At 42.6% G+C, this 23961-nt stretch overlaps 1 protein-coding gene across 6 annotated transcripts in view; it reads left to right on the top strand.

Moving 5' to 3' along the window:
- The window catches only part of TRRAP (transformation/transcription domain associated protein), a 359951-nt gene that overhangs the window by 124260 nt on the left and 211730 nt on the right, over nt 1–23961 (top strand). For all 6 annotated transcript variants that reach the window (XM_033914195.1, XM_033914194.1, XM_033914196.1 and 3 more), the window contains 8 exons: nt 807–926; nt 6246–6365; nt 13180–13344; nt 13443–13624; nt 16027–16225; nt 19594–19722; nt 21728–21994; nt 23707–23913. In XM_033914195.1, coding sequence (XP_033770086.1) covers nt 807–926; nt 6246–6365; nt 13180–13344; nt 13443–13624; nt 16027–16225; nt 19594–19722; nt 21728–21994; nt 23707–23913 — 1389 coding nt within the window. The remainder of the gene's footprint in view (nt 1–806; nt 927–6245; nt 6366–13179; nt 13345–13442; nt 13625–16026; nt 16226–19593; nt 19723–21727; nt 21995–23706; nt 23914–23961) is intronic.

Below are 23961 nucleotides of genomic sequence, written 5' to 3'. Positions count from 1 at the left end.
CGCTGCGCTCAATTGTCTGCGCGCGCCTTTGTCCCGGCGCGCTTTTGACCTGACACCGCTATTTTCATATCCCTCTGTAAAATCCTGTCATTATAAGAAATTCCTTGATAGAACCTTTTCTTTCCATGCCGCCAAATTGAATACATGGCTCGGTAAAATGATGTTAGAAGCTTCTTCTTATTTAGATTTTAGGAAATTGTTAAAGACTTATTTATTTAATAAGTTGATATCTTAACGTTTTTCTTTTAACTTAGTTATGTTTTTTTTATCACTTTTTATCCCTTGCATTTCTATCTATATGGCATGCTTTTTATTCTGATGTATTATTGAAATGTATGTAGCTCCTTGTTGTATTTCACCAGGATATTTTTGGTGGCATTGTATGTATTGTTTCCTGTGCTGTGAGCCGCTTAGAACGTCCCCGGTCTGGCGGCATTCAAATAAATTATTATTAGTTTTGTTTTTGATGCTCTGGAATGGGATTCACGATTTTGCATCATTGGTAACAGGTGAGCCTAAACACACAACCGTGATTTATGGACACAAAAGGGGGGGGGGGGGGCAACAGCATTACATTTTGAGACTAAAGCAGTTACAAATTGTTGCATTAGTGGAAGCTTTCCTACTTAGCAAAGCATGCACAGACAGCACTTAGATGTTTTTCTGCCTCCCTGGTTAACATTCCTGTTTGTGGTGGTGAGCCAACACTAACAGCTGTAGGGCTTTTGCTGTGCTAGGCTGAACCTATGGTATAGTAGTTGGGGTGCTTGGCTTGGACAGTATTTATTTAATTTTTTTGTCCACAGGAGATGAAAATTTGTTCGGCCATTATAAACCTCTTCCATCTGATCCCTGCTGCACCTCAGACCCTGGTCAAACCTTTGCTGGAGGTGGTGATGAAAACTGAAAGAGCTATGTTGATCGAGGTAACAGGAAAAGAATGCCTTTTTTTGTCAATTTATTTTTATTGCTGTTTTAACAACAACACAGAAATAACTCTGACTTTTGTGCTCTTAAATCAATCACTTTCTCTGCCGACAAGCATGGAAAATACAGGCATTCTTGTCATCAACAATATCTTTGCCGGAGCTCTCCTCCAGCTCAAGAGAAGCTTTTTGGATTTCCTTGCTGATGTGGGTCTTTCCTTCCCTCCTTTCCTTCCTTTCCTTCTATGCTCTCCAGTGGTCCCATCTCTCCTCCCCTTTCTGGGGGGGGGTGGAAGTAAACAGAAGACCAAAACAAAAGAAGAGATACGAAACAACTACATAAGAACATAAGAATAGCCTTACTGGGTCAGACCAATGGTCCATCAAACCCAGTTGCCCGTTCTCACGGTGGCCAAACCAGGTCTCTAGCATCTGGCCAAAACCCAAAGAGTATAGCAACATTCCATTATCTCACAGTAAGCAAGATTCCGGAACCCCAAATAGTAGCAACATTCCATACAGAATCCCCAAAGAGTAGCAAGATTCTAGAATACCAGAGAGTAGCAACATTCCATGCTACCTATCTAGGACAAGCGTTGGCTTCCCGCATGTCTTTCTCAATAACAGACAATAAGAACATAAGAATAGCCTTATTGGGTCAGACCAATGGTCCATCAAGCCCATTCTCAGGGTGACCAATCCAGGTCACTAGTACCTGGCCAAAACCCACAGAGTGGCAACATTCCATTATCTCAGAGTAAGCAAGATTCCGGAACCCCGAATAGTAGCAACATTCCATGCAGAATCCCCAAAGAGTAGCAAGATTCTAGAATCCCAAAGAATAGCAACATTCCATACAGAATCCCCAAAGAGTAGCAAGATTCTAGAATCCCAGAGAGTAGCAACATTCCATGCTACCGATCCAGAGCAAGCAGTGGCTTCCCCCCATACATCACAGTTTCTCTATTCTGTGTTGCTGCCTTATGTCCAATAAGCTGTTCTCTTTGTGCCTATATGGCCCTTGGGAGAAAAGCAGAAAAGACGGTGTCACCGGTTCCCTTCCCTTCCAGCCATATGGAAGTTCCATTCTGACGGTGGTGACATTTTCAGCGGCCCGAAACCTGCTGTTATCTAGCTGCTGATCAACACCTATGCCACCCAGACATTCGGCAGCCTCAAAACATATGCGGTCAAGCCTGTGATCATTGTACTACCATCCATGTGACCTCCAAGGTTCAACTTCCCCAAACTAATTGGACAAAATCTGAGCACGGGGAGAAATGCTCTCCTCTGTTTGCACATAAAAAAACAAAGCCCAAATACAATAAAACTTGCTCCGACACCCAAAGGGCTCCCAGACAATGTATGTCTCTTCACTGTTGGGGTGATGAAAGAGCCCCTATGTAGAACAAAATCGATTCCAGAGAAAGGAAAATGGTAAAACCAGAGGGCATAATTTGAGGTTGAGGAGTGGGTAGATTCAAGAGTAATGTTAGGAAATTCTTCTTTACGGAGAGGGCGGTTGATTCGTGGAATGCGCTCCCAAGGGAGATGGTGGAGAAGAAAGCGGTGACAGAGTTCCAACAAGCCTGGGATGAACACAGAAGATCTCTAATCATAAAATAATGGCTATACATTGAAGGCTTACATGGCCTGTGTCCCGTATATGAACATTCAGTTGAGGATGGGCTGGGGAGGGTTTCGATGGCTGGGACGATTAAGATGGGCTGGAGCGAGCTTTGATGAAGACTCCGGTAGATGGGACCTAAGCATACCACTAGGCAGGGCTCTGGGTTTCTGACCAAGAAAGATCTAAGAGAAAGGACCATTTGAACTAAATTAATTTATGGAGCATGTACGGTTGGGCAGACTGGATGGACCACTCGGGTTTTTATATGCCGTCATTTACGATGTTACTATGATATTCCTAAGTTCCTTTCCCCTGAACCTGGGGCTTTTTGTATAACCCAAACAAATCTAGGGAGAGGAAATAAGTACAATCCACTATTTACTCAAATGTATATCCTATTGGAAACACCCGGGGAACCCACCGAGACACTACAAGGTACACTCACAGCATTCATACATAGACCCACTCGCTCAAACAACAATCAGAAAAAACAAAAAATTGTGGAGAAAAAGCCTCAGTTCGTCTTCATCTGGCAAAAAAACTCCACTTAAAGACCATAAGCAAGTGAGGTCCAAAATATATCGTTCAAAACAGTAGTAGCCCTCGTAGGAACCACCACAAAATATTTTTATGCACGCCAAAAATTCAACTAGTAAATGTCTCAGTCCCTTGAATAAGCACGTGCGAAACATGTCGGGTCTGGCTCCCTTGGTTGGCTGAGATAAGTATTATCCGTGGAGGATTTCACTTTCTAATCCAATGCAATTGAGATATTTATTATCAATATATAAGCGTAATTAAGAAAAAATGAAAAATTAAAAAGTTCTAAAAAATATTTTTGTGGCAAATCAAAGACAGCCAATGATGAAGTTCCACCAGAAGCTTCCCGCGATTTGAATATAACTTTCTGCGGTGGAGTGGTGGGGCTGAGGCGTCTTGAAAAACAACATAATATTGCAAAGATTGAGTCAATATCCAGACCATAAATAATTTGTGAGTCAGTCATTCATATGGCATTGACCAATCATTCATAAAACAATCCACAAGATCAATGTCCCATACTTTCCTAGATATTTTTTACCATAATTTTCAGGGCTTCAGACCTGCCATTTGGTCACCACATGTTTTTCTGGTAACCAAGTGTTTCTTTTTTTTTTTTTTCCCAAATCTTTATTCATTTTAATACATACATCAAGTGTACATTAAATACAAACTATAATAATACATTATCACTTGAAAATTCCATCACAATGTGTATCTAAAAGCTTTATATCCTAATGGCTATGGCTTCTTCATTTGCCCCCTCGATGTATTGATTTTCTCTATTTTTGTATTTTAATGTTTTTAATTATTTTTCTTTATATTTTTTGTATTTTAAAGTGCTTAGTGCTAATATAAATATCAATAACTTAATCTTTATAACTAAAAACTTATCTTAAATATTTTGCACTGCTCGCCAAAATTTCAAAGCATTCAAAGACGTGAGCACAGTGTAGAACGCACATCAAATTCTCGAACAGTCAGTGGTAAGCAGGATAAACGCAAAAGATAAACTTAGCTGGAAAAGGTGTCCTAGGGCCCTTCATTTCACCCCCTGCAGTTCAGAGGCGCATGGGGATCTCTTATCGTGGCTGCAAAGGTTCGTCCAAGGTACTGTCTCTATTCTACAGCATAATACTGTACCAGCCTCACCTCCACCCGTGGCTTGGCAACTCACCACGCCAGCCGGAGACCCTCAGCATGCTGGATTTGCACCACCCCTTCCCCTCCATAGATGGCAGGAAAATGCCAGCCTCCTTCTCTACTGAGCCTTCTGTCACAATCCTAAGATGTAGACTGAGGGTAGGAGAGACTCGCATTAGTGCTGGAAGGCTCCCACATGCTCAGGAGGTGCCAGAAGGAGAGTTCAGGCACAGTGGATGACGACGCTTGCTATCTGCTGAGAACCCCTGCGTTCATACTAAATATACACTAGGGGGCTCATAATCGAAAGAGAAAAATGTCCAAAAACTGGCCTAAGTCGGGACTTGGACGAACATTTCTCAAAAACGTCCAAGCGCCGATAATAAAACCGGGTTTTGGAAGTATTTAAAAACGACCTAGGCCTTCATAGTGCCGCTCAACGTCCAAAGCTAAACAGGGCGTTTCGGGAGGCGTGTCGAGGGCGGGAGTTGGGCGGGACGTGGGCCGGCTTAGACTTAGTCGTACAGCATGTATAACCGAAAGTTTAACAACAGAGCCTAGATGGAACTTGGACGTTGTGACTTAGACCATGTAAAACATGGTCTAAGTCACAAAACCCACCTAAACTCTGATAAGCACTGAAAACACATAACAGACCCCCCCCCACCCCCATAAAAATTTTATTCACATTTTTAAATTTCAGCCTCCAGACCATCATCACCTGGCCGCCTGGCATAGGAAAACCTAGTCGTCCAGCCCAGAGGCAGCTGAAGTCGTCTTGGGGGTGGGTTAGGGACCCATAGAGAGGAGGACCCATGCCCAAGTGCACTGCCCTATATACCTCCAAAACCTTTTTTACTGGCATATAAGTGGCTCTTGCAGCCATACGTGCTATTGGGGTGATAGATAAGTGGATCTAGGGGATTCTGGAGGTGGTTTGGGGGGCTCACCGTCACTTATAAGGGAGCTGTAGTGAGGAGAAGTGGCACCCTTTTTGTAAAGTTCACAGCGGTGCCCTGTAAGGTACCCCACTATTTAGGTGGCATATCTGGGTGTCCAGTCCATCACTTTCAGACCCCTCCCAAGTCCAACAGGGCTTGTTCTAGGCATTTTGGACTTGGACGGAATGTTGGACGGAAATGTGGTATAAAGATGGAGGATTTAGTGGCTTGGACGATCAGATCGGCAGGACGTATAATTAGACGATTTTCGAAAGAAAAAAAAGTTGGACGTGTCTTTCAAAAATGTGTCTTGGGCTCTTTTTAACTTTGGACGACTTGCGATATGGACGTAAACGGACCTAGATGTCCCTTTCGATTATGCCCTTCCACCTTATCATATTACACTATCGGTATCAGCATTATATATTTCCCTCATCCATTAGCTCTTTATTTATATACCACTTATGAATTGTCTAAGCGGTTTCTCTTGGTAACCATATACTGATCTAGATATTCTCTGAATGACATCTCTATTGGAGTGCTGCATTAATTGCACTTGGTTAATTTAATTACACTTACAGATTACTTTTTCCGCACATTTGAAGCAACATACGTTTGATAACGTTTTCAGTTGGAGCCGTGTGAAATTATTTGACCTTGAAAACTATTTGTTGAAACTCATTCCATGTTCTAAGGATGAGCACCACCGGCTCGTTCTTCAGAACCAGAAATTGCCAATGCAGCCTTTCAAGTTTAAAAATCTGATTAATCGCCTAATCATGTATTCAAGGCGATGTACAATGCTAAAATAATTTGTACAGCCTACAAGGGAATAATACAAATACCATAGACAAGACTTACAAGGCAAACGGGACCATTAGGGAAGGCAGGAATAGAAATACAGTAATTAATAGTAAATGAGACCTTTAAGGGAGTCAACAAAGGAGGGAGTTGGACGAAGGGAAGTTGGTTATTGAGTCATTTGCTTTATCGATTTATGTAATGAGTTTTTGACATCTCTTTCTGCTAAAAACTATTCTAAAAGATGACCATTTATTATTTCAGGCTGGAAGCCCGTTCCGAGAACCCCTCATAAAATTTCTGACTCGACACCCGTCTCAGACTGTTGAGCTGTTTATGATGGAGGCCACGTTGAATGATCCTCAGTGGAGCCGGATGTTCATGGTAGGAACATAAGAACAGCCATATTGGGTCAGACCAATGGTCCATCTAGCCCAGTTTCTTGTTTCCAGCAGTGGCCAGTACCCGGCAGAAACACAAATAGTAGCAACTCTCCATACTACCAATCCTTGGGTAAACTGTGGTTTCTCCCATGTCTTTCTCAATAGCAGCCTACGGACTTTTCCTCCAGGAACTTGTCCAAACCTTTCTTAAACTCCGCTATGCTAATCACTGAAACCACATCTTCTGGTGACCCATAGAACAGGAACAGATGGTTAACTTTTATTTCTGTATTGTTACTTGAGGAGGGAAAGATAATAAGGGAAAAGGTGTTTCTGTCTTTCTCCCAGAACAAACAGGATATATAGTCTTCACAACCAGGTCAAAGAAAATATAAACAAATCTCTTTAAGCTCTCAAAACTTTCTAGAACAAGGGTGGGCAACCTTGGTGCTTGAGGGTTGCAACCCTTGGGTTTTCAGGATTTTCCCAATGAATATGTTAGAAATCAATTTGCATGCAGTGCCTCCATTGTATATAAATAGATCTCATGTATATTCATTAGGAAAATCCTGAAAACCCGATTGAGTTGTGGCCCTCAAGGACCAAGGTTGCCCACATCTGTTCTAGAGTGATAAACCACATGTGTGCAGGGCTCCCCATGTCTAGCCTCACATGGGGCCATCTTAATTTTTTTTTCTGCAGAGTCTAAATAACACATTGCTGTTTATTGTACAGCACGGTTCATAGACAACGGCGCGAAAGACAAAGGCGCGCCCAGACAATTGAGCGCAGCGCGGAGGCGTGCGCCGCTCAAAATTACTGTTTTTAGGGCTCCGACGGGGGGTTTGTTGGGGAACCCCCCCACTTTATTTAATAGACATCGCACCGGCGGTTTGGGGGGTTGTAACCCTCCACATTTTACTGTAAACTTAACTTTTCCCCTAAAAACAGGGAAAAAGTTAAGTTTTCAGTAAAATGTGGGGGGTTAGAACCCCCCACAACGCGGCGCGATGTCTATTAAGTAAAGTGGGGGGGTTCCCCCCACATGCCCCCCCATTGGAGCCCTAAAAACAGTAATTTTGAGCGGCGTGCGCCTCCGCGCTGCGCTCAATTGTCTGGGCGCGCCTTTGTCCCGGCGCGCTTTTGACCTGACACCGTACAGCACGATACCTCTTTTCAGTACTTTTTATATCTTTTTTTTCTGCTTGGAAAATCCTGGTTAAAATTTTGTATTGAGTTTGTAAGTTTTCTTGTATTTTTTTAGCATGGCTAAGACTCATTTGTATATCAAGTGATTTTTAAGTGCTGGGTCAGCTATTGTTTTTGACAGATATCCTCAAAATCAAAGATTCCCCAGAAGCTTCTGGAATTGCTGCTGTTGCCTCAGGGCAGTTCCTTCACTGTCACCCATGGCAGTGTTGATGGTCCATCTGAGATCAACTACTGTGAAAAAAGTCTGCAAAGCTATGACGTACAGAATGACACGGGGACAAATTTGTCTCCACAGGAACTTAAATTTTCCCTGTCTTGTCCCCGTGAGTTTTGTTGCTGTCACAGTCCCTACCCCCATTCCTGCAAGTTCTGCCTTAACCACACAAGCCTTAAATACTTATGATTTTAAAGTGTTTGAGGCTTGTGCAGATGAGGACGGAGCTTAGGCATTGGTGGAATGAGGCATTATGACATCACAATCTGAGCTCTAGAATGTTGCTACTTAGGATTTTAAAGTGTTTGAGGCTTGTGCAGATGACGACGGAGCTTAGGCATTGGTGGAATGAGGCATTATGACATCACAATCTGAGCTCTAGAATGTTGCTACTTGTGGTTTTAAAGTGTTTGAGGCTTTGCAGATGAGGACGGAGCTTAGGCATTGGTGGAATGAGGCATTATGACATCACAATCTGAGCTCTAGAATGTTGCTACTTATGATTTTAAAGTGTTTGAGGCTTGTGCAGATGAGGACGATACATTAGGACTAATATCCTGGGAAAACTTCTATTACAGGTGAGCAGCTTTTCTTCCTTTCTTGTCTCCTAGTTTTGGGTTGAGATCCCGCAAATGTTCTTCATTATTTGCTTCTGTTTTACACTTCTGTCTTGCATCTGCTGTCTCCATGCCATTTCTCATTTACAAAGAAATACAGTAAAACATTGGTTTGCGAGCATAATTCGTTCCGAAAACACTCGTATATCAAAGCAAATTTCCCCGTAAGAAATAATGGAAACTCCACCACCCAAAAACTTTAATACAAAATATGGTATGTACTCGTATTGCAAGACCTCGCTTGTTTAGAACAGTCACTGCGCTCTTGCAGTGTCAGAGAGAGAATTACCATCGGCTCAGTTGTGATGTGTATATACTGTATATACTTGTATTAACATAACATAAAGTACAAAATTAAAATCAGAATACAGCATTTTAACTAAAAAGACGATAAAAATTTAAATTTATGCAGTAAAATTATTATGTTAAGGATTAAAAACTTCCAGTTACGAGATAAATTTATCAAATAATACTGTCTTAATTTCTTTTCGGAAGGCGCCGTAAGATAACATGGCTCCGCTGATATAGTTACCCGTCCAGGACTGTTGTTTACTTGCTTGAAATGCTAACATCCTGTCTAAAAAGGACCTAACTTTACAGCCTAAAATCTTCGGGTATGCAAATAAGTTACAATTCCTGGTTACCCTCATGGGATTGTATAGCACAAAATGAGATAACAGGGTAGGTAGGGGCCAATCCTCGCTTGTTTAGAACCATCGGCTCAGTTGTGATGATGTGACCGCTTGTATACTGTATGTACATGTATTGCAATACCTTGCTTGTATATCAAGTTAAAATGTAATAAAATGGCTTTCTTGTCTTGCAAAACACTTGAAAACCAAGTTACTTGCAATCCAAGGTTTTACTGTACAGTAGAGATGCAGTATGCTGAGATATAGTTCTGTTTCTGGATGCAAAGCATATTGACCCCTATAGAAATATTAATTCAGTAAGTTCTGAAGTATGCTTTAGTATCTTTGCTTGTTTTGAAGATCATGATTTATGTTGCTTTTTTGCCTTATATGAAGGTGAAGGAAGGTGCTATTTTCATGAATATTTCTGTTCTATTAGATTGAAGTAATATTTTAATTCTCATTTCCTGGCATGAAAAAGCGCATTAATCTTTTCAATTTCTAATCTGTTTGTGAATGTCATTCTTTTAAAGTGCTGTAATACAATGGCGTCAGGCTCATACAATCTTGAAGCCTGTGCTCCCTTCACCGTCAATTCTGGTGCTGCCTACAGGCAAAATACTTAAGTCCTGATAGGACTGATTTAAATCTAAAGGTGAACAACAAAAGAAAAATCCAACGAAGACTGCAGTACAGGAACAACAAACGAAAAACAAGAAAAAACTGCAGACGATATGTACAGAGCGACTAAGATGGTTAAGGGGCTGGAGGAATTACCGTACAGCGAAAGATTAGAGAAACTGGGCCTCTTCTCCCTCGAACAGAGGAAATTGAGAGGGGACATGATCGAAACATTCAAGGTACTGAAGGGAATAGACTTAGTGGATAAGGATAGGTTGTTCACCCTCTCCAAGGTAGGGAGAACGAGAGGCCACTCTCTAAAATTGAAAGGGGATAGATTCCGTACAAACGTAAGAAAGTTCTTCTTCACCCAGAGAGTGGTAGAAAACTGGAACGCTCTTCCGGAGTCTGTCATAAGGGAAAACACCCTCCAGGGATTCAAGACAAAATTAGACAAGTTCTTGCTGAACCAGAGCGTACGCAGGTAGGGCTAATCTCAGGGCGCTGGTCTTTGACCAGAGGGCTGCCTTGTGAGCGGACTGCTGGGCACGATGGACCACTGGTCTGACCCAGCAGCGGCAATTCTTATGTTCTTATGTTTTTGCTCTGGTACCCATTTTGTGCTGGAACCGTCGGCTCGCGTTTATTGATTGCATAGGCTTTTGTTCATTATCAAATTAAATTACGGTTTGTCTTAAAACCTTATCAACCATAGACCCCTGAGGAAGGCGTGTTTACCGAAATTCGGACCGTGTCGGGTCGCTTGGTTTGTAAAGCGGTGGTATTATTGACCGCATTTAATATTTGATAAAATAAACACAGCCTGCATTTTGTACATATCATCTGCAGTTTTTTCTTCTTTTGTCTTAAATCTAAAGGCGAGCATCAAATGAAACTATTTGACGGGGCAATGTCTGTTAAGTAAAATAGGGGGGTTCCCCACCAACCCCCCCCCCGTCGGAACCCTTTAAAATAGTGCTTTTCTTCGGCGCACTGTCAAACTTGCGCTCAGTTGTCGACGCACCGTTGTCTCGCGCGATTTAGTCCCGTCACCATTTTTTCTCATCATGAGAGTAATTTTCCAAATCATTTTCATCAGTAAAACTGTGCTTTGGCTCCAGAAATGGGCTTTTATAATTTGTCAGCCTAATATATGGGTGTGCTTAAGCCCAATATCCCTGCTTAACTGGATATGTACTTTTGAATATCTGACTATATGAATTGGCCTAGAAAGAGAAAGTGTAAATGTAAGTTCATAAAATCTACGTAACGAACCATCACTAGTCAAATTCAAACGCGGTCTGAAAAGCATTCTTTATAAAGATGCATTCAATACATAGATAGATAATTGTAATAAACACAGTACTTATTCTTTAAAGAATTAAATGAGTAGGAGGACATCAACATGGAAACTATAAGTGCTTTTTTAATTTTTTAATTTTAATTTTAATCTTAATCCTCTTTTTTCCCTTCATTCAAAGATCATTAATACTAATCTGGATCTTTATTTATTCTTTATATTAAAATTATCTACTTTTAAACAGATTAATTATCCCTAACATTACCTGTTTCCATGAATCATTTTAAAATAATTGAAGCTCTTTCTATCAATTAATTTTCTTCATACTTTTTTTTTCTTTTTTCTAAATTGACCCTACCCTTATGTACAAACCTTAAATTTTTTTTTTTTTTTTTTCTTTTTTAATTAATTTTATAAATTGTATAAATTATATTTCTCCCTTTTACCTACTTGTTTCAGTTTGTAATAATAGAATATAATGATTAGTCTGTATAATAGTCTTATTTGTATTTGTATTTGTCATCCCTGGCTTTTACAATTACGTAATACGCATTGAAATATTGGATATTGCGTAAAATTGAAATTTAATAAACTTGAAACTTGAAAATTCGCCAGCGTAAACTTCAAAAGAAGAAATAAACATGCTCTTGCTTTAAAAATTCAGGAAAGCCCAAGCAGGGGAAATTTATGCATATTTATCAAACCGCCCCTCATGTGCTCATTGATGATTTACTCAGGGCTCCTTTTACGAAGGTGCGTTAGCGTTTTTAGCACACGCACCGGATTAGCGCACGCTACAGCGCCCTAGCCGAAAAACTACCACCTGCTCAAGAGGAGGCGGTAGTGGCTAGCAGACGCGGCATTTTAGAGCGTGCTATTCCGGGCGTTAAGGCCCTAACGCGCCTTCGTAAAAGGAGCCCTTAGCTGTACTTGGGCGTGAAGTGCCACTCGAACATGAGTCGATGGCACCATATTCCCCCTTAGCTGTACTTAATGCTTCTTTACTGATTTAAAGAAAGGGTCTGTTCCATCAATTGTTCCTTTACCGACTACAAAGTCTGAAGGCTAGGACTAGGGAAGGGGAGTGTGTAGCGCAGTGGTTAAAGCTGCTGAGGTTGTGGGTTCAAACCCATGCTGCTCCTTGTGACCCTGGGCAAGTCACTTAATCCCCCCATTGCCCCAGGTACATTAGATAGATTGTGAGCCCACCAGAACAGACAGGGGAAAATGCTTGAGTAACTGAATAAATTCATGTAAACCGTTGAGCTCCCCTGGGTGAACAGAAAATTGAATAAATAAATAATGTGAAGAGTTTCAGCCTCTGATAACCAGAGCTGGTAATGTGACATCACAATGCCTCATTCCACCAATGCCTAAGAGACAACCTCAGCGATGTCACAATGGCTTCATTGTTCTATACCTGGCTCACTTCGACTACATTTTGATTTCTAGAGTGGCGCAGTGGTTAAAGCTACAGCCTCAGCCCCCTGAGGTTGTGGATTCAAACCCACGCTGCTCCTTGTGACCCTGGGCAAGTCACTTAATCCCCCTCATTGCCTCAGGTACATGAGATAGATTATGAGCCTGCTGGGGCAGACAAAGGAAAGTGCTTGAGCTCTTTAATAAATTCATATAAACCATTCTGAGCTCTCCTGGGAGAATGAATGAATAAATTAAACCTATGTTATTTAGTGTTATTTTATTTATTTTTTTCCTCTTAACTCTTTTATAAAAGTCTCTGCCCTTATTTTTTTTTTAACTGTGGTCTAATGTGAAGGGAGGGAGGGATTGCACTTTATTTTTCTTTGTGCTTAATATTTTGCCTTATTAATGTATATTTCATTCTCCCCCTTTATCAAGATTATGGGGTCCTTTTATCAAGCTGCGGTAGGGGTTTAACATGCGTAATACCGCGCGTTAAACCGCCTGCCGCGCTAGCCGTTAACGCCTGCATTGAGCAGGCGTTAGTATTTTTAGCCAGCAGCGGGGGTTAGCGCGGCTTGATAAAAGGAGCCCTATGTCACAAGTGGATACTTAAATATTTCAACATTCTAATAAACATATAGAAACATAAAAACACGAAGGCAGATAAAGGCCAAATGGCCCATCCAGTCTACTTCTCATCCTGGCTATGTGATTTATGAAATATTTACCATTTTGCTTAAATATTTTTTAAAACCCCCAAACATTATTGTGATATTCTTTACTGTTTTTACCAGAGCTTTTTAAAACACAAAGACGCAAGGCCTCTTCGAGATGTTCTGGCAGCGAATTCTAGTCGCTTTATAACCCTTCTCTTACCAGGAGGCACTCAGACTGCTGTGAGGCCTGGTTCTCCCAGTACAAGCACTATGCGTCTGGACCTCCAGTTCCAAGCTGTGAAGGTTTGTCTCCTCTTCTCATTCTCCCGTCTCGATTATGTTATCGATGGTATACAACCAAGTAGGGTCAAGCCAATCGCCTTTTCTTCCATTTTTAACAGATTATCAGTATCATCGTTAAAAATGACGAGACTTGGTTGGCTAATCAGCATTCGTTGGTGAGTCAGCTGAGACGCGTGTGGGTAAGCGAAGCGTTTCAGGAGAGGCACCGTAAAGAAAACATGGCTGCTACAAACTGGAAAGAGCCCAAATTACTGGCATACTGCTTGCTGAACTACTGCAGGTGTGTATACACGGATGGCATCTAGTTGTCGAAAGAGAGGTGGCTTGTGCACAAGAAAATGAATGGCTTCAAGTATGTTGATATTTGCTTGTATTTGATTAGGGCAGCCCAGCCATTACTTGAGATTAGGACGGTAGCTAGAGGGCAGCAAAGAGCAACTGCAGTGAAAGCAAAACGGTAGCTATCGACAGACATAACGACTCAAAGAACCAACAACACATACTGCAACCCAGAGGCGTAGTAGGGGGGCGGTCTGCTCCGGATGCCGTCTTGCTCGGAGCGCTGGCCCCCCCCTCCTCCTCTCCACCCTTCCCACTCCTACCCCTGCCATGCACGCGCTCCTTCCCTTCTCCCTACCTTTTTAATTTTGGCACAAACAACCATCAACTTGCTGCCTGCGTTGGCTTCGGCGCTCTCTCTGACGCCACTTGTGGGACCCACGCTTAGGAAGTGATATCAGAAGGAGTGCCGAAGATGACGCAGGCAGCAAGAAAGGAAGTTCTTCTTCACCCAGAGAGTGGTGGAAAACTGGAACGCTCTTCCGGAGGCTATTATAGGGGGAAACACCCTCCAGGGACTCAAGACAAAGTTAAACAAGTTCCTGCTGAACCAGAACGTACGCTGGTAAGGCTAGACTCAGTTAGGGCGCTGGTCTTTGACCTAACGGCCGCCGCTTGAGCGGACTGCTGGGCACGATGGACCACTGGTCTGACCCAGCAGCGGCAATTCTTATGTACAAGGAAGGGGCGCGTGTGGTGGGGGAGGGGTGCCACCGCCCCAAGCGCCACTAATCTTCGCTACACCACTGCTGCAACCTTCTTTTTTTTTAAACTGAAATTCTTTATTGTAAAACCAGAACATGATAAAGTGTATTAGGACAGACATAAAGATCACATATACATATACTTTATATATACTTACATTACATTAGTGATTTTTATTCCGCTTGTACCTTGCGGTTCAAAGCGGATTACATAAGAAGAAAGCTGGACATTTCCAGGAGGGTACATGACATTGGAGAAAACAGATTGAGGGTAAGACTTAATACTTTAGAGGAAAGGGGGGAGAGAGGAGATATGATAGAGATGTTTAAATCCCAAATATTGCAAAAAATGTCACTCGCCAGCAGTGGGCTACCTCTCTAAGATCCAACATTGAAATTCAAAACAGGTGGAGAAAAAGCCTCAAAAACGTTTTAGCGTGCAGCAATCATTGATGATTCACAGCTGACGCTCTTTTTCTTATCATGGGCAAAAAACTCACACCCGCAGCACAATGTAAAAAGATCTAAAGGGGGGAACCCCCACTACTGTGCACAGTGATACTTTTTAATTCTTTTTTATATACAGTGGTACCTTGGATTACGAGCATAATCCGTTCCAGGAGCAATGCTCGTAATCCAAAATGCTCGTTTATCAAAGCGAGTTTCCCCATAGGAAATAATGGAAACTCGCTTTGATGCATTCCCCCCCCCCCCCGAGAACCGGCATTGCTCCCCTCGAAGGCCCCTCCTGCGATCAGGCCCCCCCCCCTGAGGTCCGGCACCCCCCCCTGCCTCGAACCGGCACCCCCCCCCCGATCTGACCCCCCCCCCCCCGACATGATTGGGCACCCCCGCCACAATCCGACCCCCCCCCGACACGATTGGGCATTCCCCCGACACGATCCGACATCCCCCCCGACACAATTGGGCACCTCCCCGCCGCTTCTTACCCTCATCTGGGCACTCTTGAAGATCGGCCTACTCATCTGCTGGGCCTTGAGCATCTGAGCATGCTCAAGGCCTGCGAGTTCATGTTCACGAGGTAAATCGAGGTACCACTGTATTTAAATTTCAATGTTGGATCTTAGAGAGGTAGCCCACTGCTGGCGAGTGACATTTTTTGCCATTTTTTTTGGTTTTACTGTCACTACTTTTTTGATTTTGAGAGACGTTTAAATACCTACATGGCATAAATGCGCACGAGGCAAATCTCTTTCAATTGAAAGGAAAATCTGGAATGAGCAGGGATTGACTCTGAGGTACCTTAGAAAATACTTTATCACACAAAGGGTGGTGAATGCTTGGAACGGCCTCCCGGTAGAGATGAAAAATGTATCAGAATCAAAAAAAAACTTAGGATCTCTAAGGGAGAGGATGGGATAGTAGGTGGCATGAATAGGCAGACTAGGTAGACCTTCATTTTTCTATATTTAATTTTTTTTTTGTGTTCTGTTTACTTCTGAGTTGCTGTCAAAAACTTGCAGCCTTGGAAAGTATGTGCTATCGGGAATAAGGTCTGTAGTAATATGAAATCTCAGTTCCTTGATGATAAAATTACTCGTCAGAATCAGCAACTGTGAGGTGTCAAAATAAGTGCAGGTTGCCAGAGAGTCTGACGGTACTTTCTTTCTTCTTCTAGGCGGAATTATACAGACATAGAATTGCTCTTTCAGCTGCTTCGAGCCTTTACCGGTCGTTTCCTGTGCAATATGACTTTCTTAAAGGAATACATGGAGGAGGAGATCCCCAAGAACTACAGCATTCTCCAAAAGCGCAATCTTTTCTTCCGCTTCGTTGATTTTAATGATCCTAATTTTGGAGATGAGCTCAAAGCTAAGGTAGAAACATTTTTTCTTTCTTTTATTTTTTTGGGAAGAATGGGAGAAGGAAGGAATTCTGGCTGTTTGTGTTTGTTAATTTCCTTCTGAAAAAACTTCAATAAGATACGTACTGAATTGACTGGAAAACATATCTAAGAGGAGTTTCATTTGGCTTTCTAAAGTGAAAATCTATAAATTTTGGAGGCAGGGCCAGCTCAAAAGACTTCAGTACTCTGAGCCAACTTTTGCATTGGTGCCATCCCCCACCCCTGCAGTGTGGTATCTCTCTCCCTCCCCACCTGTGATCCAGTATCTCCCCCCCTCTCTCTCAAGATTCCTGCTCTAGAAGTTTGAAGGTAGACCAAACTGTGATTTTGGCACCGGCGCCCTAGGCTAGGAACTCACCTGGTCCATAGATTGAGCCGGCCCTGTTTGGAAGTGCTATTTAGCCTGCAGCACTGTGGGCTGAGCTTATTCAATGCCAGGCCTTGTCTGGATTCTGGCATTGAATATCTGAGTGCGGCCACCTGGAAGCTAATTGCATACAGGCCAATATTTAAACTGGTACACGGTTAGCTTGGCGGATAAAGTTAGGATGGCGTTTTTGCAGATCTAACTTTAACCACGTACTTAATTGATTAGTAAACTGAATATTGTTGCTAACTGGTTAAGTACCAGTTCCACGTAAGTGCCATAGTATCAGCACTACATATCAGTGGCCAGGGTACTTGGCAGAGCCTCTTCTGCCCGGCTAAATGACTTTAAATATTGGACCCTTTATTTTAAACTTGAAATGAGTGTATAAATCTTTTTTTTTAATATCTACATTAAATAATAATGATAGCAGTTCAAGAACATTGTGACAAAGGTGGTTCATTTTGTTTGGTTTAACTCCTAATATGAAAATCAAATTCATTTGATGATCCATGAGGATTACATTAGGTAGTTGCCATAATTAACAAATAAGCATTGGCAATTGGATTCTGGGTCACTCATCAGCTCTGTTCTTCCCCTTCCCTGGGCCTATCTTCAAAAGCCCTGATAGTCTAGTGACCTCTTTGAGGCAGGAGTGATCCTTAGTTGTTCCTGCCCCATAGTCAAAATGGCTGCTGTGGCTTCTTAAAGCAGCCTCTCAAGACTGCTGCAGGAGGTTGCAGTTGCCATTTGGGGTTTGGAACAGGCATGGGCAGAAGCAATCCTCAGTATCTCCTGCCCATATAGTTTCCAGTCTCAAAATGGCCGCCATGGTTTTCCATCAGAAAAGTAAAACCCAAAAACCAATAGAACAACTCAAAAACAATAACAATAAGAGTTCTAGAGTGTCACTGTTGGCAGCTATGGAGCGCACATACTGTGATAAATATAAAGTTAAATAGATAATTTAATAATTTAATGAGAAGACCTCAGTGTGGATTGATAAGTCAAGCGAACGTCAACAGCGGCCAATCCTACAACCCGTGTTCGGGTAACAACCCAGCGCACCACACCATCATAGAGTCTTTATGTGTGATGTGAAAATCAAATAAATAGTGCAAACACACTTTTTTCACAGCTAAGCACTAACACAGTCTGTAAAACAGAATAACTATACAGTCTTTACAAAAAATCAATAAGAAAGACTTATCTCAATAGGAGATCCAGCATAGACAAGGACTCCCAGAGACGCTTCCAGCGAGATGGTCCAATTCAAAAGTGCTGTTCTCAAAAATATCATTGGTTCAACTGAACTTCAGTTTTGGAATAATCATCCTTCTTCAGGAACCTTTAATTAATGAGAGTTCATTGTGAGAGCTGGAACAGAAAAGCTGAAATAAATCCAAAGGAACGCCCAACTCAGCATTGCCAAATGCTGTGAAATCAGGTTTAGCAACGATTGCTGACTTTAGTGAATCTGGGCCTTAATCCCCCCATTGCCCCAGATACATTAGATAGATTGTGAGCCCACCAGGACAGACAAGGAAAAATGCTTGAGTATCTGAATAAATTAATGTAAACCGTTCTGAGCTCCTCTGGGAGAACGGTATAGAAAATTGAATAAATAAAAATAAATATAATAATTATAACACAGACAAGAGGAAAAGGTAAAAAAAGAAGAAGCTAAATAGAAGAGCGATATCACTGTGGGCATTTCATGCCCCTTCTAACATTGGAAACTCATCTATTCAAGTATCGCATTTGAATTTAGTACAATAAGACTGGTTTAGAAAAGTGCTTTTTTTTCCCCCCCCTAAAATTACAGCCTCTTATGATAATCGATAATTAATTTGCTGCGTTCTTATACAGGAACTAGTTGTTTAGCCCGTTACATTAACGGGTGCTAGCAGCCCTTCTCCCTTACTTTTACCTCCTCCCTGTCCAGCAGCACCCCCACCCCTTCCCTGCTCCCCCTATATAGCAGTAGCCCTTCTCCTTTTATCTCCCCCTGTTCAGCATCACCCCCCCAATTTCCCGCTCCCCATATCCAGCAGTAGCTCTTCTCCTTTACTTCCTGCTCCCCCCCCCTGTCCAGCAGTAGCCCTTCTCCCTTACTTGTATGTTCCCCACTGTCCATTAGGAACCCTTCTCCCTTATCTGTAAACCACGCAGCCTTACATTTTAGAAGTCCCCCACCCCATTCTGCCCAGCTCCCTTGCCAAATTTCAAAACTGCAGGCAGTGGCTGCTCCTCACCCGATCCCCACTTACAGCGGCCCCGCACTCGCGGTCTGGTTGGCTCCCTTGCTGGAGCTTTTCACGGTGTTGTCTCCTCTTGGCCTTCTCCAAGGGCTGGCTCCCATGAAAATGTTGTGTTGCTGTTCGGGGCCGCGGCGGCGGCTTCTCTTCGGAGGCGCACTGGCATGGGAAGCCTTGTCTCTGACGTTGTGACGTCGGAGGGGTTTCCGACGCTGGTGTGGCTCTTTGGGGGGCTGCCGCTGCGGCTTTGAACGGAAGGGTAGCATTTTCATGGGAGCCAGCCTTCGGGGAGGCTTTGGATGCGGGGCCGGATGCGGGAGGAGCAGCCGCCGTGGGGGGCTTTGGTGGGAGAACCAGCCAGACGCATGGATCGAGCAGCCCAGGCCCCGACCACCCTCAGAGGTGTCCTCCGAGCCCTGAGAAGAGACGCAGCGGGGCAACTTGTCCGGTCAGTAGAAGGGGCGGATTGACATCCTACTCGGGCCGCCGCAGCTGACATCCAGGAGCAGGCCAGACTGTAAGCCGCGCATGCGCACTTCCTATGTGTTGCTACAGCTCACGGAAAACCGGCGCACACATAGGAAGTGCGCATGCGCGGCCTAGCGTTTTATTATATTAGATAATGAAAAATCTGGGTACTCTTTAATTAGAAATAAACTCTCGTGTGGAAACAAATAAGGCATACAGTTGATAATGTCTCTCCCCTGTTTGTAGGTTCTACAGCATATCTTGAACCCTGCCTTTTTGTACAGCTTTGAAAAAAATGAAGGCGAACAGCTCTTGGGACCTCCTAATCCTGAAGGGGACAATCCAGAAAGCATCACCAGCGTGTTTATAACAAAGGTAATGAGAAACTTTGGATAGCCCCATCAGCAGTAACCCTCTCCAAGGCAAGAAACTCTTGTTCTTCTTTATCTTGGGGTTGTTTTTTTTGTTTTTTAAAGAAACCCTGGGTACTAGCCAAAATTTTTAAGTGCAGGGAAAAAGTATAGTTTCCTCTGCTCTTGGGAGTCCTTTTTGATTCCTCTCTCACCTTTAAGGACCAAATAAATTACCTGGTCAAGAAATGTTTTTTTTTTAGTTTACAAATGCTGAGGAAGGTTAGACATCTTTTTCATCATCGACATTTTTCTGTCTTCGTCCAATCAATCATACTATCTCGACTAGATTACTGCAACGCTATCTATCTTGGCATCACAAAGATCTGTCTCCAAAGATTACAATTAATCCAGAATACTGCTGCGAAGCTGATCTTTGGAAATAGCAGATTTGACCGTGTGACCCTTTTGCTCCAGAATCTTCATTGGCTCCCGGTTTATCTTAGAATTCAATTCAAATGTGCTTGTATCTCTTCCAAAATTCTACATGGCATTTTTATTCCCTTCGTTCCCCTATTATGGAATGTTTATAGATTCAAACTCTCTCTTCCTTCTAGAAAAGGAATTAAAGGAGTTAAGATCTTCAGTCTATCTCTGGCTTTCAAATCTTCTCAATTCTAAGGAGCCTCAGTTTGTTCCAATCCTTCCGTAAATCTCTAAAATCTTTTCTATTTGCCAAACATTTTGGAAACTAATCTCTTTGAAACTTTGCTATTACCTTTTTTGTTTTTATTTAATCATTGTAAATTTTTCTCCATCTCTATCTAATTGCTGTAAACCGAGTCGAGCTTTCTCAGAATGATGACCCGGTATATAAAGTTAAGCTTTAGTTTTGTTTAAAAAAAATATTTGCTTGACTTTTACAAAGCCATGGTAGAGGTTTCCACCACGGGCTGGAGAGGTAAATGATCTGACATCAGACAAATGATTATGAAGAAACTATTTCAGATTATACTCAGTAATCAAGACCTCAAACACCCAAGACACTACTTAATTCATTTCGTGTCCTTACTGGGGCGACATGTTCATCATAGGTCTTGTTTGTTTTAATTTAATGCAGGCAAAACCCAGCTTAATCTATGTGGTGCTATGATTAATTTTAAGAGCACTTAGCTTATAGCCCGAAGGCTACCCAGCCGTTTCACTCGTACAATTCGGACTTAAAAGCAGAATAAGATATAATGGAAGTGAAGAGCATCAGCCCCTGAGGAAACTTGCCAGTAAAATGGCTGGGTAGCCATCGGGCTATAAGCTGAGGGCTCCTTTTACTAAGCTGCGCTAGCGGTTTTAGCGCACGCTAGACGTTAACGTCACCAAAGAGCTGGCGTTAGTTTTTTCGTTTAGCGCGGGGAGTTTGCGCATGCTAGAAACTCTAGCGCAGCTTAGTAAAAGGAGCTCTTCTTAAAATATAATCATAGCACCACATGGATTAAGTTGGGTTTTCCCTGCATCAAATTAAAAAAAAGCAAGACCGATGAGGAACACGTCGCCCCCAGTAAGGACACGAAATGAATTAAGTAGCGTCTTGGGTTTTTGAGGTCTTGATTACTGAGTATAACCTGCAATAGTTTCTTCATAATCATTTGTCTGTTGAAGTTATAAGTTGAACAAACTAATTTTCCACTAACATTCTGAGGTAAATCATCTGACACTCATCGAATTCCTACGAGTGTCGGAGCATTTACCTTGCTGACCCGCAGTAGAAACCTCTACCGCAGCTTTGTAAAAGGAGTTCTTAATCCGGCCCGTCTTATTTTATTTATACAAACATAATAATGACTGTGTAGGGAACATTATGCCATTGTGATTCTAAGACTTAAAAAGATGATCCTCAAGGGTGGCTCTTGAGTCCTGGTTTGCTGCAGAAATAACTCCGTGATCAGAGTTGGTGTCAAGGTTGGGTATGCTGGATGTAACGTGTGGTCTCTTGTCCTTTCTTCCCCCACCTCCCCCTCTATTCCCGTGGGCAGGTGCTTGACCCTGAAAAGCAGATAGACATGCTGGATTCCCTCAGAATTTACCTGTTGCAATTTGCTACTCTCCTCGTGGAGCACGCGCCGCACCACATCCACGACAACAACAAGAACCGGAACAGCAAGCTGCGACGCCTCATGACCTTCGCATGGCCCTGCTTGCTCTCCAAGGCCTGCGTGGACCCAGCCTGCAAGTACAGTGGCCACTTGCTGCTGGCCCATATCATCGCAAAGTTTGCCATTCACAAAAAGATCGTCCTTCAGGTACTGTGTGTGCGCGTATGTCACTCTTTGCCAGTGGTATTCACTCCCAGTCTTCAAGGCCACAAACTGGTCAGGTGTTCAGGGTATCCCCACTGAATATGCATGAAATAGATTTATATACAATGGAGGTGGTTTGCGTTCAATTTTTTTTCTCATGCATATTCATATTCTTGTTTGAAGTATTCAGGCTGGGAAGGAAACACCACCTGTTCTTTGCTGTTCTAATGATGAGTTTGTATATTGTAGGAAAAACTGAGTATTTGGTATTTTAAATTAGAATTCTTAAATGCTTTTGATCTTAGTACTGATTTAGAGGTAGTAAAACAGTGCAACAAAGGACATTGTTATTAGAGGGCGACTGAAACCAATTTTTTCAGTTTCGGCCAAAACCAAAACAGGCCTAGGCCCCTGTGCTAGTAAAGGACCCCACTCTTCCTCCTCCTCCTCCTCCACCCCAAACCGAAGGAGCTCCCATTTCCTCCCCCGTCCCCATACAAATAGAAGCCACCCTCTCTCAGACCCACCCCTAGACACCGTGGTAGTCTTAGTGGCTAGCTGGCACAGGAACAATCCTCGCTTGCTCCTTCTCACGTTGTCTCCACAGTCAGAATGGTTGCTATGACTTCCAGCTGCAGTCTCGTGACATTTTCTACTTTGTACTGACAATTCATGCAAACTTTTAACAATTTTAGACACACAGTTGTGCTAGTGGTGAATGAGGGGTAATTGGACTTGCCACGCTGATGATTTAAATTAGCTTACCGATTTACCCCCTCCTTTACAAAGCCATGCTAGCCTTTTTAGCGCCAGCCGCAGCGGTAACAGCCCAGACGCTCGTAGGAATTCTATGAGTGTTGGAGCTGCTAGCGTGGCTTTGTAAAGGAGGGGGTTAATAAAGAGGGTTTTTTATTCACTAGGCTCCTTAATTGTTTTTTTTTGTGCATGTCCAGGTTTGTAAAATATGGCACTTGGTGCACATGAATTATAAAATTGATCCCTGCATGTGTAAGTGCTGGAATGTTTGTGTTTAGACCCCTAAATGATTCCACGTATTTATTTTAAAACGTGTTGTGTACTAAAATAGCTATTCTGCTGGATGCACTGGCATTTGCAAAATTATTTCCTGGTGTCCTTATATGTATTTTACAAAAGACTCTGCATTAAACCAACCTTGTAAAATACCTGACAATACCTCCATTTTGGATGCCATAAAGCCTTTGAGTTATTTGTTCTAAATCTCTCATTAATCTATTACAATCGGTTCAAAACTCAGTTGTAAGATTAATATTTGGTTTGTGGAAATTTGAGCACCTACAACCCTATTATAGTAAACTCCATTGGTTACCCTTGGAAGCAAGGTATGAGTTATAGATTCTCTATTTTGGTTCCATTTTGGATGTCTAGAAGCCTTTGAACTAGCAATCCGATACATCCAAGCAAAAATTATGAGCCTTGTGCTCAACACTTCATTAATTATGTCCCTCTTTTTTACTGAGCCACGGAAGAGGTTTCTACTGCGGCCCAGAGCTCTAAATGCTCCAAAGCCACTTTGACGCTCATAAGAATTCTTTGAGCGTTTGAGCAATGTTGTAGCCATGGTAGAAACCTCTCTCTCTACTGCAGCTTAGTAAAATGGGGGTAGGTTTATTCTCTGAATAAAAGTTGGAACGCCCCTAAAAGTTGTTGTTCACAAACCCTGTATTGCATTGTAGGTTTTTCATAGCCTTCTGAAAGCCCATGCCATGGAGGCTCGTGCAATTGTTCGCCAAGCGATGGCCATTCTGACTCCGGCAGTGCCTGCTCGCATGGAAGACGGACACCAAATGCTAACCCACTGGACACGGAAAATAATTGTGGAGGAAGGGCATACAGTCCCTCAGCTGGTTCATATTCTCCATTTAATTGTACAGCATTTCAAGGTATGAAAGACGAGGATCCTCCTTGACATGACTCTCTGTGAGTTGAGC

Source organism: Geotrypetes seraphini, chromosome 11 (assembly GCF_902459505.1).
Source record: "Geotrypetes seraphini chromosome 11, aGeoSer1.1, whole genome shotgun sequence".
Taxonomy (NCBI): Eukaryota; Metazoa; Chordata; class Amphibia; order Gymnophiona; family Dermophiidae; genus Geotrypetes; species Geotrypetes seraphini.
Note: the sequence above shows the minus strand (reverse complement) of the source record. Positions and strands in the feature narration are given on the sequence as shown.